General features: G+C 43.5%; 1 protein-coding gene across 1 annotated transcript; it reads left to right on the forward strand.

Annotated features, from left to right (window-relative positions):
• Window positions 1-352: 352 nt before the first annotated feature.
• Window positions 353-12526, forward strand: crata (carnitine O-acetyltransferase a). The gene is made up of 14 exons (XM_018732792.2): window positions 353-668; window positions 3436-3714; window positions 4564-4682; window positions 5419-5472; window positions 6337-6502; window positions 7382-7556; window positions 7767-7945; window positions 8075-8175; window positions 8458-8577; window positions 9121-9243; window positions 9342-9477; window positions 10062-10124; window positions 11336-11473; window positions 12024-12526. Exons 1-14 carry the CDS (start codon window positions 642-644, stop codon window positions 12237-12239), a joined length of 1896 nt encoding a protein of 631 aa, XP_018588308.2. The 5' UTR covers window positions 353-641; the 3' UTR covers window positions 12240-12526.
• The last annotated feature ends 1484 nt before the right edge of the window (window positions 12527-14010 follow it).

Below are 14010 nucleotides of genomic sequence, written 5' to 3' on the forward strand. Positions count from 1 at the left end.
GTCTGGGTATGAGCGGGGACGGAGTGTTGCATAAAACACAAAATTAATTGAAAATAACTAACAATTAAAGAGGAGCAGGTTATGTTATTATTCTCACAATTCTTCCGTGTAGAAGAACTTTAATACCTGTCAGTATAACACTGGACAGCCTGACACCTGGCAGATTTCTCGGCCCTCGACCTGTTTCCTGAGGAACCGCCTTAAAGCTTGGAAAAGGGGGCGGGGAAATGGGCGGGGAGCAGGGAAGAAATTCCAATAAGTGAACGGCAAACACCGTAAATTAGAGAGCTCAACGTCACGGTCAAAGTCAGTGCTAAGCCCCACCCCCCCCACCCTATCGTCCGCTATTGCCTCCCGTCGCCTCCCCACCCACTCCAACACGGACATTGATTGAAGCCATGGATTGTTGCTATCGCGGAAATAAATTTATGACAAATAGTCGGTATACATGTTAAGCCTGGGATCACGCGCGACTTGCAGGTCGGGCTGTAGTTGGCCCGCGGCGGTGAAGTGACTGCGCGCGACCCGCTTGTGACGAAGCGTCGAGCCGCATGAGGACACGCGGCGGGGCGACCGTGTCCTTTGAACTGGACTCGGGGCTCCGGGGGCGTTTCTGTATTATATAGACAAATTTCAGCACCATGTTGGCTCTTCTGGCGAGGACAATGGTGAGTAAACCCGTTACAGCGCGCGAAAGCCGCAAAAATTAGCGGGAGACAAGACACGTTTGTTGTGTCCCCCCGAGACACGTCGTTGTGTCCACACCACATTGTCACACTGGAGACACGTTGTGTCAACTCTGTCTGTCACACCACGTTGTATTCACTTTGTCTCACTAGAAACATTGTTGACGTGTGTCTGTGTATGTCTCACTCTGACAGACTGGAGACACACTGTGTATGTATTCCGTTTGTCTCTCTTGTGTCCACTCTTTTACACCGGAGACACATTGTGTCCACTCTGTTATACTGGAGACAGTTCTTTGTTACAAAGTTTGTATTCAGTTTGTCTCAGTGGAGAAAAAATTGTTTTCACTCTGTCACTGGACACATTAGACTAATTAGTATTCCGTTTTCTCTGGACTGCATTGTGTCCACTTTGTCACACCGGAGACATGTTGTATTCAGTTTGTCTCGCTGGAGAAGCATAGTTTTCATTCTGTCACATTGGAGACACATTACAGTATTCCATTTGTCTCTCTCGACCACACTTTGTCCACTCTGTTACACCAGAGACACGTTGTGTCCACTCTGTTACACTAGGGATGTGTTGTGTCCACTTTATCACACCAGAGACACGTTGTGTCCACTCTGTAACACTGGAGACGCGTTGTATTCAGTTTGTCTCACTGGAGAAATGTGTCACTGTCGCATTGGAGACACATTGTACAGTACTCCGTTTGTTTCTCTGGAGACACGTTGTATCTACTTTGTTACACCAGAGACATGTTGTGTCCACTTTATCACACCGGAGACACTCTGTCACACCAGAGACGTGTTGTATTCAGTTTGTCTCACTGGAGAAACATTGTTTTTGCTTTGTCGCATTGGACACACATTGTACGGTATTCCATTTGTCTTTCTGGAGACACGTCGTGTCCACTCTGGCACATCTGAGACATGTCGTGTCCACTTTGTCACACTGAAGACACGTTATATTAGTTTTTCCTCACTGGAAGAACATTGTTTTTGCTTTGTCGCATTGGACACGCATTGTACGGTATTCCATTTGTCTTTCTGGAGACACGTCGTGTCCACTCTGGCACATCTGAGACATGTCGTGTCCACTTTGTCACACTGAAGACACATTATATTAGTTTGTCTCTCTGGAGACACATTGTGTCCACTTCATTACACTGAGCTAAAAGGTAACATCAGTACAGCAGTGTAACGGATGCAGTGCAGCTGTAAACCCCAAGACTGTCAGATTGAGCCGATTATTATTAATGACTATATACAGTATGTGTGTGTGCAGAGTGTGTATTTGTACATGGTGGTGTTATGTGGGCAGGAAAGGGAATCACTGCTCCTTGTTTACAGTCACCTATAGATCATTTGCCTTCAGCTCCATGAATGACACCTGTCCTTTGGACTGACATTTGGTCCAGTACCCACAACGCTTCATGTGAGCTCTCACAACAGTTAGTGTCAGGGAACAAATTACTCAAAGCTGATGTATTCTTAATGATTTTAGTAATGATAGATTTGCTTTGCTGGCTCTTTCTGCTGGTTTTTTACATCTGGCTGTTCTCACTGTGTAAATGTAGGGTCAGTATGAAAATTGTTTTCTTGTTATTTTTCCTTTTTTTCATTTAATGGGGAAAATTTTTTATTTTTTTTTGTGGGGGAAAAAAAATGTTATCTCGTGTCTAACAGGTTTCTGAGTATCTAATCTACCGTCACTATTATATATATTTTTCCTCCATGTTTTGATAACTTTTTTTCTCGAGATGGATTTAGTAGTAACACGTAAATGTAAAAAATATGAATATCTCACAAATATATTGACACATCAGAATTCCCTACCAGATAACATTTCTAAAAAAAAAAACTAACCTGAATGTGAACTTGCTATGTTAGAATTTGGCAAATGTATATTTTACATTTACAGTAATTAATTTAGCTGATGCTTTTCTCCAAGGTGACTCATGTTGTTAAGCTGCTTACAGCTTACATTTGTTTTATTGGAGCAATTTGTGGTAAGTACCTTGCTCAAGGGTTCTGCAGGTGGAGGTGAGATTGGAACCTGCGACTTCGGGGTCTAAAGGCAGCAACTTTCACCACTACGCTACTGGCGGCTGTAGGTACAGGTATAGGTAGCTCTAAATTTTATAGGAAAAGGAATAACATTAACGGTGAGACTCTGAAAAAACACCCCAGTCAGTATGCTGCTCATGGTTGATACTACTGGCCACTGGACTTGAACCATCAACCCTCTGGTTATATGTTTATGCTACCACTTTATCTTGCCATTTGGTCCACAGCTAAGACCTTTCAGTAAAATTCCAGGGTATAAGAGCCTATTGTACACTGAACATTGCAAAATTACCATGAATTACAGTGTTTTTGTATTCTTTGTATAGTGATATTCTTTTTCTAGAAATCGTGTTCAATTCGAAGGGAACTCGTGAGCAAGTGAGTTTGTAGGCATTGAAGATGGAGCTAATTTCAGGGGTGTGTTGTGAGTGTGTTGGGTGTGTGTAGCCTTCAGAGTGTCTCACTGAGAGTCAAGGATGTAGCTCAAGAACGTTGAGGTCTCTGGCTCGCGGGCCAGATCTTGAGCCTTTCTGGAGGTTTGTGCACAGTGTGTCTGGTAATAGGATATGTTGAGGAAAACATTGATGTTGGGGGGGAAAGTGTTTTGAAACATTTTTTTTATGTGCCAAAAATGAAATATAATATATATATGTTTGAATAGCCAAGGGTATTTTTGCAGGTGAGACAGGGTGCGATGAGTCCCTGCAGCTTGGTCCGTCCTGTGTCGGCCACTATGATCCCGGGCCGGTACCTGGCCCACCAGGAGGGTCTGCCCAAGCTACCGGTGCCGCCCCTTCGGCAGACGTGTGAGCGGTACTTGGCCGTGCTGGAGCCCCTTGTCAGTGAGCAGGAACTGGAGCACACGCGGAAACTCATGGCTGAGTTCCTGACCCCAGGTGGAGCTGGTGAGAGGCTCCAGAAGGGCCTGGAGCGCCGGGCACACAAAATGGAGAACTGGGTACGTTCTGTCTAGGTTTTCTCCACTGGAAGGCATTAATTTACCTTTCATTTACCCTACATTTGCTATTCGGGCACTTGCCAGATGCTCGAGCAAAAGCATACACTCGTTATACAGCTGTGCCTGTCTGCAGCAGTTCACACTGAGCTCACCATCTCTTTGCGTTATGAACGATTGTTTTTCAAAGATACTAACATTTTCCAGATTATTTATTTACTATCAATTGCATTTTTTTCCCACTTAATCGCTTTCGAAAATTTCTTCTACGGAGCAAAACCTGCATTTCCGCCTCCTGCCTTTAGCTGGCAGTAAAGTAATCGCAATCAAAGCAGAGGATTGCATCGGTGCGCTTGAGTTCACGTCACTTGCACAGTGTTTACAGCTTGTATCTGGGGTTTGTGAGCGTCGGTGATTATTTACAAGGTGACAGATGATGCATAGGTTTATGGAATGAATCGGTCAAGAAATGAATAGGAGTTTGTGGAGAGAAGGTATTTTTGTCAGTCTTTTAAGATTAGATTTAACGTGTTAAAATCTTACAACATATTTATTTGTTGTATTTATTTGTGTGTATTGTGTCCCTCTCTCCGTGTTATAGCCACTGTTTGGTCATGTTCAAATATTTATTTCAGATGTTCTGCAGCAGGACCCCTCCAATGAAACATTTTTCTTTGAATTCCATTCCTTTCTTCTGTACTGCACAACATCCTCTGCTTGTGCTTTTATTACTTATATTTCGTAATCTGTTAGTAAACTTCAGTGGCCTACTTGGCTGTGTACACCTTCACCATGTGGTTGTGAGGTGTTTGCCCTGAATTCCTGAGTCCACTTTTTGTGCCCTACGTATAGCTGTCAGACTGGTGGCTGCAAACTGCCTACCTGGACTTTCGAATGCCTGTGGTTGTACACTCGAGTCCCGGTGTGGTCCTCCCTCGCCTGGAGTTCAGCGACCGGCAAGGACAAATAAGGTGAGACCTAAGGGCAATGCGCTGCTCCAAAATCTCAAATTTACACAAGCTAGGTCACTGGTTTGAATTATGGGTAGGAAAACATGTTGATCATTATTTTTTATTGCACAACTACCACCAGTTTCTGTCTGAATGGCCAGAACCATGGCCTTACAGTCTTAATACATTACATTTATTTATTTAGCAGATGCTTTTCTCCAAATCGACTTCTAGTGAGCTCTATGTAGTGTTGTCAGCCCACGCACTTCATTCACCAAGGTGACTTACACTGCTAGATACACTGCTTAGAATGGGTCACTCATTCATACATCAGTGGAACACACTCTCAGTGTGTCACTCACACACTATGGGGGAACCTGAACAGCATGTCTTTGGGAGGAAACTGGAGCACCCGGAGGAAGCCCACGCAGACATGGGGAGAACATGCAAACTCCCCACAGACTGAGTGGGAATTGAACCCACGTCCTCTCGCACCACCGAGGTGCTGTGAGACAGCAGCGCTACTCACTGTGCCACCATGCCGCCTGCCTGCCTGCTTGTAGTCTTACGGCTGTTTGTGTTTTTTTGTGGATCTGGGAGCTGTGCTAGGTTAGAGCTCAATGTTGCCCGGTTGACCTTTGCTCTCCTTTTGTCCGCCCGCTGTTTAAAGATTACACCCTAACAGTGACGTCTGTAGTCCTGACCTTGACTTTGGTTCCATCTACTGCTGCAAACCCCTGTACTTTCTTCTTCATAGGTTTGCTGCTAAACTGATTGCTGGGGTTCTGGACTTCAAGACCATGATTGACAAGTGAGTGGCCCCCCAGTTTATCACAATGGATGTGTACTGTGTTCAGTTTGAATCGTCTGAACAGGTGTACAGAAGCTGCAAGGCCTCTGCTGGGATTTTAACTGGCAGCTTTTTGGTTGTAAGTCCATATACTCAGCCAGCATTCAGTCATTTCTTTCTTTACCTAGTACTTTGTGTTGTTTTTATACCTTCTCTTTGTTTTACGAACACAAATGGCATCTGAAATCTGTTCATAACTGGATTTGTTTGTAAATCCAAATTTACTGTCATCACTGAGTTGCAGTCAGTTAAAGCTTAGTAATACACACGTTCCTCAGTTTATTCACAGGTTAAGTTTTGCAGAAACTTCAGATAAAGCTGTAATGAATAAATATTTCCAAGAATTTGTTTTTATTAACTTGGAGCTACATTAACATTAAAACATTATAAATGACTGAAAATAAGAAAATACCTTGTCCCCACAAACACCTGTTCAATTTTGATAAGTTGACCAATTCATCCCATCAGTGTTCTTTATCTTGGTGTTGGTTACCAGCACTGGTGACACCAGATATGAGCTGTAAAGGCTGCGGAAGACCACTGGCTTCTATCGCTGGTCTCACACTCTCAATTCTGTTTGTGTGCATTTTACTGCCACCTAAAGGCTGCAAATGGAAATACAGGTTGCTTTTTCCCTACTTGCGCTAAAAATTGTAGGAGACAAATCAATAAAGGAAATGCAATTAAAAATAAACTAATAAACCAGAAAACATTTATATCATTTGTAACATAAGGAGCCAGTATATTGGTTTCCTTTTGACAGTGTGGCTGAAACATTTGTACTCCCTACTTCTGACCCTCCCCCATGGCCATGTGTCGTTGCAGCGAGACCCTCCCTGTGGAGTACCTCGGAGGGAATTCGCTGTGTATGAACCAGTACTACCAGGTGCTGTGCTCCTGCCGTGTCCCGGGGCCGCGGAGGGACTCAGTGGTGAACCATGCCCGTGCCAAGAGGCCTCCCACGTTCATCACTGTCGTGCACAACTACCAGGTAAATAGGACTTGGATTTCCTAGCGTTCAACAGAGCAGAACTCTATCCATGCATCACTCCCACATATATCAGCAGAGAGCATAGAGCACTCACACACACATACATATGTGCGCGCACACACACACACAGTAGGCAGTTTAGAATCACCAGTTCACTTGAAACACATTTCTTTGGACTGAGGGAGGAAACCAGAGCACCCAGAGGAAACCCACACAAACATGAGAGGAACATGTAAACTGCATGTAGACTGAGACTGATTCAGACTGCTACAACTCTGAATGGTAAACAGTGTCCGAAACGGAGGAAAACAAAAGGAGTCCGAGTACAGAATGTTCTGGAACGTCAAAGTGTATTGGTTACAAGTTTTCATATTGCACTACAGATGCCAGAACTGCACAGGCAGTCTGAGTCACATGTCATAGGATACAGTCGGCCGGATTTGATGCATGAACCAAAAGAAATATTTTTGAGTTATCAGATTTAGTAAAGATGTCCCTGTATTCTGCCAGTTACGGTATCAAGTGGCGTACTGAATAGTCACCGCCTTGACTTCAAGTGACATGCATCCAAGCCCCACTTATTACTGTTATATTCTCTATCAAGGTATAACAAGTAAAAATGACCAAATTGTATGAATGGGTAAATAAGTATAATGTGTGGAGCTTAATGCTGTAAATCAGTTTGAATAAAAGTGTCACGTTGACGAGCAAATAACTTATAAACATCAATCTGACAGCATTCAGGTGATGGACCTTTTTCAAAAGTTGCAAAACAGGTTTCTGGGACTTGAACCATCAGCCTTTCCCTTACTAAGGCAAATTCCTTAACCACTACACAGGAGGCTACTCTTCATTAAACCCTCCCCTTTGCCCCACCAGTTCTTTGTGCTGGAGGTTTATAGTAGCGACGGCTCGCTGCTCACCGTGGACCAGATTTACATGCAGCTGGAGAAGATCTGGAACTCATCGCTGCAGACCAATAAGGAACCCATTGGCATCCTGACCTCCCAGCACCGCAACACCTGGGCTAAGGCCTACGCCAACCTCATTAAAGGTTATCTATATTCTGTTTTGTTCATTTTTTTGTTTTTTATGTGTTTATATATATACATACACACACACACACACACACACACACACACACACACACACGCACGTACTGTATATGCGCATGTGTAAATATTTTTTCCACATGCACCCAGACACACACACACACACCATTTCCAGATCTCTGATGCATGTTCTGGTGTCTTTCTTCACGCAGACAAGACCAACAAGGAGTCAGTGCAGGCCATCCAGAAGAGCATTTTTACCGTGTGCCTGGACGCCCCCGTGCCACGTGTGTCGGATGAGATGTACCGCAGCCGTGCGGCTTTGCAGATGCTCCATGGCGGTGGGAGTCGCTGGAACAGTGGAAATCGTTGGTTTGATAAGACCCTGCAGGTGAGCATTGGGGAGATTTATCAGAGTGTGTGATAACACAGCTTGGGGGATGGGGTGGCCATGAGCAGAAGTAAGTTTACGCTTGTCTTTTCCATGCTAATGTGCTTTGTCCTGTCTTACTTTCTCAAGTTCATCATCGGAGAGGATGGGACATGCGGTCTGAGCTACGAACACGCCCCCGCTGAAGGCCCGCCCATTGTATCGATGGTGGACCATGTGGTTGAGTACACGTAAGAGGAATTTTCATCTTGCTGTTGATCATCAACTCCAATGAACACTGGAGATGAGCAGTAAACACCATGAAAATTAGTTGAATTAATTTGGTTACTCACTCCTGTTCTGTTTGGCTGTGTTTTGCTGCTAACTAGTGGCTGGGTGCAGAAATGCCTGCAGCTTTTTCCTGTGGGAGACAGTAAGAGAGGAAACAGAACCGTCAAGCCCTGCACCATGTGTCTGTAACTTCCTCTCTGAGAGGGAAGGTCGAATATATTTTTGAATTTATTACCGGACAGGAAGAAGACTGAGATGGTGCGTACACCCCTGGTACCGCTTCCAATGCCCCAGAAACTGCGCTTCAACATCACCCCTGAGATCAAGAAGGATATCGAGAAGGCCAAGCAGAACATGAACATGTGAGTCCTTCAGTGCTTCTGATCAGTGCCCGCAGATTCCATCACTGACCTGTTGAGAACCGAGAACAGAGGAAACCTGTTATTACGAATGTTTGGTTTTGGTTGGAATTGGACAGATATTAATCACAGACATGGGAGGGTATTAAATATATAGTTTAGTAGTGCTCCTGTCTCACAGCGCCTGGGTGGTGCGAGAGGATGTGGGTTCGATCCCTGCTCAATCTGTGTGGAGTCTGCCTGTTCTCCCTGTGTCTGTGTGGGTTTCCTCCGGGTGCTCCGGTTTCCTCCCACAGTCAAAAGACATCCTCTTCAGATGGACTGGTGACTCCAGTGTGTGAGTGACAGAGAGAATGTGTTCCACTGATGTATGGATGAGTGACCCATTGTAAGTAGTGTATCTAGCAGTGTAAGTCACCACGGTGAATTAGGTGCATGGGCTGATAACACTACATAGAGTTCATTGGAAGTTGCTTAGGCAGAAGTGTCCGCTGAATAAATTAATGTAAATGTAATGTGTGTTCTCTGTTTTCTTTCCTTCTCCAGAATGGTTCATGATCTTGATGTGAGGGTTATCGTGTTCTCCCATTTCGGGAAGAATGTCCCTAAGTCCCACAAGATGAGCCCGGATGCTTTCATACAGGTGGCCCTGCAGCTTGCATACTTCAGGTGAGCTGGCCTATGTTCCCACCAGTGCTGCTGCATTTTTACACACTTAGTACCTTAAGGGCAGTCAGGTGCATGACCTCCGTGAACCACTCCCTTAGGATGTACCAGCGCTGCTGCTCTACCTACGAGAGTGCTTCCCTCAGGATGTTCCGACTGGGCCGCACCGACACCATCCGCTCCGCCTCCATTGACTCGCTGAACTTCTCGCGGACCATGGACGACCCCTCCAAGCCTGTCAGTCCAACCACAGTGCCCTGCCTCCTGCTGATGTGTTTGTCTTTGGCCAAATGACATCGCTGACACCACTTTATAAACCCATTATTTTACTGATCGATTCAGTCAAATAATTTGTTTTACATTCAGGTTACTTGCGTAGCCTAAGTAGAAATGTGATTTTTTATATAATAAATTAAAAAAAAAACAGATTAAGTGAACCTGGGCACTGATCACTCAGATCCACATTAGAATTCCTGATGTTGTTGCTATAGGACAGTAAGTGGTGTAGTGCTTAGTGCTACCACCTTGCACTTAAGGACCCAGGTTTGAATCCCACCTCCTGGTGTAGCCTTGATCAAGGTACTTACCCTGAACTGATGTAGAAAAAATTACCCAGCAGAATAAATGGCTGAATAAATGTAAGTAGTTCAACATTATAAGATGCTTTGGAGAACAGCATCAAAACGATAAATGTAACTGGAGATGTTGGCGATGTTCCATGCAGCACTGTTGTGTATAACTATACATTGCTTCTAGTGCCTCTGTACTCCGTGCTCTGCACACGCCCTCAACCTGACCAACATGTCCACGTGTGTTGACAGGTGGCAGAAAAGGTGGCATTGCTGGAAAAAGCGGTGAAAGCTCACAGAGCCTACACCGACATGGTAAGTCCACGGGCGAGGATGTAAATATAGTATATTAAGCATTTGTAAGCTGTCTCAGACAAAAGCGTTTGCTAAATACTAATTAATACATACTCATTCAACAATTGTAGCATAATACATACATACTCATACAACAGCCACTGGATCCGCAAAGCCACCAGCATGGTGGATGAGCCGTCTCATGGACTCTTCGCCCTCTTGCTATCTGGCAGAAGGTACAGGAGCATCTGTGCCACCACCAGCAGACTTCACAATAGTTTCTTCCCTGAGGCAGTCAGATTACTCAACACTCTGCTGCCCCCCACCGCTCACCTGGCAAAGTCATACAGTTAACCCAGCATGACTCAATACCACTGCATACCTGCGCTTTACAAAGGTGCAGCAGACACTAGTTTTTTTGCTGCTACTTAATACTCATTGCTGCTACACTACAAAACGGTTTACAGTTTATAGCCCATGTCATGTGAATTTATTGTCCTGTGTATCTACTGTTCTGTTCTGTATATTTATTGCCCTGTACTTGTCTCTCACAGTTGTGTATTTGCATTTTATGTAGTCTTGCGTACTCTTCTGTGTTGCACCGCGGTCCCGGAGAAACGACATGTTTTTCCACTGTGCACAAGCTATATAGAGGAATGACAATAAAAACCCACTTGAAGTCAATAATAATTATAAGCTGCTCTGGAAAAAAGCATCCCCTAACCCTAAGTGAATAAATGTAAATGTCAGATTTTCAGATCATATGACTAATTATAAAACTTTACAAGTGTAAATGGTCTTAGGTACCAGGTGTCAGCCAAGCAAGTGAGCAGCAGGTAGTGCGTGGTTTAAGGACACTATTGTAGTTTAAGGACCCAAAGGTTGCTAATTTAAGTCACGGTGGTGTTTGTATGGTCCATACCCTTGACCAAAGTACTTGACATTAGTTGATCCAGTAAAATATTAAGCTGTATAAAGAGGCACAGCTGTAAGATGCTTTGAATTAAGGCATTAATAATGATAGCTCAATGATGGTGTGGTGGTTTGAGCTGTTTCCTTGAAATCAAAGGATTCAGGTAGATACCACCTCCCATTGCAGTACCTTTGAAACAAGTAAAAATTACTCAGTTGTGTAAATGGGTGAATCAGAGTAGGTAGCTGAGCATACAAACCTCACAGTTTACTGTCTGGGTTTTGGACTATTGTCAATTTCCCGTTGGTCTTGTTTCTAGGCAATCCGAGGCGAAGCCATCGACAGGCACCTCCTGGGGCTGAGGCTTCAGGCCATTGAGGACCTGGTCTCCATGCCGAAAGTCTTCATGGACACTTCCTATGCTGTGGCCATGCACTACAATCTCTCTACTAGTCAGGTAGGCAAGACTTCCCAAAGGGTGAGCAGTCAACAAGGCAGCTGAGGAACCCTGAACTAGTGATTAATATCTAATAAATAATTTACATATTTACCTAAAATCACATACACAGTATCCAAGCTGTGTGAAAAGCAGGTGCGAATGTCCATTAAATTCTTTTAATTGACGTTATCAAAGTGAAATATTTGTAGAGGGCAGCATAGTGGGGAGCACTGCTGCCTTGCAGTTCCTGGACTCTGGGTTTGAGTTTAGGTTCGAATCTGGCTCAACCTGTGTAGAGTTAGCTTGCTCTCCCTGCATTTGTGTGGGTTTCCTCCGGGTGCTCTGGTTTCCTCCCGCAGCCCGAAGACATGTTTCAGATGAACTGGTGATTCTAAATTCCCCATACTAGTGTTGTATGTATGTGTTATCTTGTATGTGTTTAACTTACCTGTTCTATGAGTGTATTGATAACTGTGCGCAACTTAGTGTATCTAGCATTGTAAGTTGCTTTGCACGAGGATGTTGACCGAATAGAAATTAATAATTAATGATATATTTCCTCCTCCAGGTCCCGGCCAAGACAGACTGTGTAATGTGCTTTGGCCCTGTTGTGCCGGATGGGTATGGCGTGTGCTACAACCCCATGGAGGAGCACATCAACTTTGCCGTGTCAGCCTTCAACAGCTGCTCGGAGACCAATGCTGCCCGGCTGGCCCAGGGCCTGGAGGATGCACTGCTTGACATGAGAGACCTGGTGGAGCAGATGCCCAGGGCCAAGCTGTGAGAATCACGGGGACCATTAGTGGCTGCTCTAGAACCCGAGGCCTGGACAGACAAGGAACGGGGTGGCAATGAGAACTGAACTGGTACCTCTAGGAACCATGGATGTGAAGCACAAGGGAGACACCATGAACTGAAATGAAGACAGTCATAAAGACATCATGTGTGACCTCAGCTCAGCAGCTACATTTCACATGGAAACTTTATGAATAAAGGTCCGCTACAGGGTTTATTTATTTGGTTGTTTTCTCTCAATACACACATTTTCAGAACCGCTTGTCCCATACAGGGTCACAGGGAACCGGAGCCTACCCGGCAACACAGGGCACAAGGCCGGAGGGGACACACCCAGGACAAGGTACCAGTCCGTCACAAGGCACCCCAAGCGGGACTCGAACCCCAGACCCACCGGAGAGCAGGACTGTGGTTCAACCCACTGCGCCACCACACCCCTTTCTCTCAATACATCTTCCTACAAACACCATGGTGATGGACCACAACTTAAAGCTTCAGTGATTTTTGTGACTCGATGCATTTCGATTGCAGTGTTTTGTGACCATTGTTTCTTACCACATGACCATTTAAGTTTTCAGTATTTGGTGGTACTTATGGAAAAAGATAGTGAAACAAACAGAATAAATTTAAACACAAAATAATGTTTGGTTTTCAATACAGTGCAGCAACTTGCATCAGTAAGTGTATAAATAAGTACATAAATATGACAACATGTGGCATTGTAGTTGTGGACATAGACTATGGAACCTGGTTCAGTTCCCAGGAGGGTCGGTGCTGCTGTACCTTTGAGTTGGTAAAGAAATTGCTCCTAGAAATTTTCCACTGTATAAATAGGTAAATTTATAATTAAAAATTTAATTTCGAAAGTTTCAGCAAATGACTAAAAGTAACAATTCTAGCAATATGTAAGCTTTATGAACACATGATATAGACTAATAGTATATGGAAGAAGCCTACAGTTATAATGATGTGCTGTTTACAAATCTGTGTCTTTCATTATTTTATTTGCAGTGCTACAGACAAGAATTAACACGTACAGTCTGGTATTTTTTTTAAACTCTGTTTCTTTTATGATTTATTTTCATCATTATATATGTTTTAAAAATGTTAATCACTCCGTAATTAAATAATTCACTGACATGAAATGTTTGTATTAATACTTAACAAGAGGCAGCTGATAGTGTAGTGGTTTGAGCTAATGCCTTTGGACTTAAAGGTTGTAGGTTTGATCCCCACCTTGAGCAAGGTACTTATCCTAAAACTGCTCTGGTAAAATTACCCAGCTGTATAAATGGGTAAATAATTGTAAGCATGTAATAATTATGACCTTAATGTTGTAAGTTGCTTCAGAGAAAAGCATCAGCTAAATATAAACAACTTTTTCCAAAGTTGATGAATAAGAGGAAAGGTGTTTTATGATTATGAGTTGTATAATTACTTTTGCATCATGCATCTTTTCTAAAGTTAGATTTCTACTGGGACAATAAGCAGTGTACAAGCTTATAACTTTTTTTTAATTTTTATATTTTATTCAGTTGTTTTCCTAGGATGTACATGACAGATTTTATTACTCAGGTTTTTTTTTTTTTTTCCCCCCTACAAAATTCTTTTGCATTTCTTTTTGCACAGTTTAGAGCTATTGTATGTTATTCATTACTTAAAATATGTAATCTGATGAGATCTTAATTTTTTCTTTCTCTGGTATATCTTGACCGTGCAAAATAATTCCAGTGTGCAGTAATTTGTTCTGATAAATGTGA

The sequence above is a fragment of the Scleropages formosus genome, chromosome 6 (assembly GCF_900964775.1).
Source record: "Scleropages formosus chromosome 6, fSclFor1.1, whole genome shotgun sequence".
NCBI classification, from domain to species: Eukaryota; Metazoa; Chordata; class Actinopteri; order Osteoglossiformes; family Osteoglossidae; genus Scleropages; species Scleropages formosus.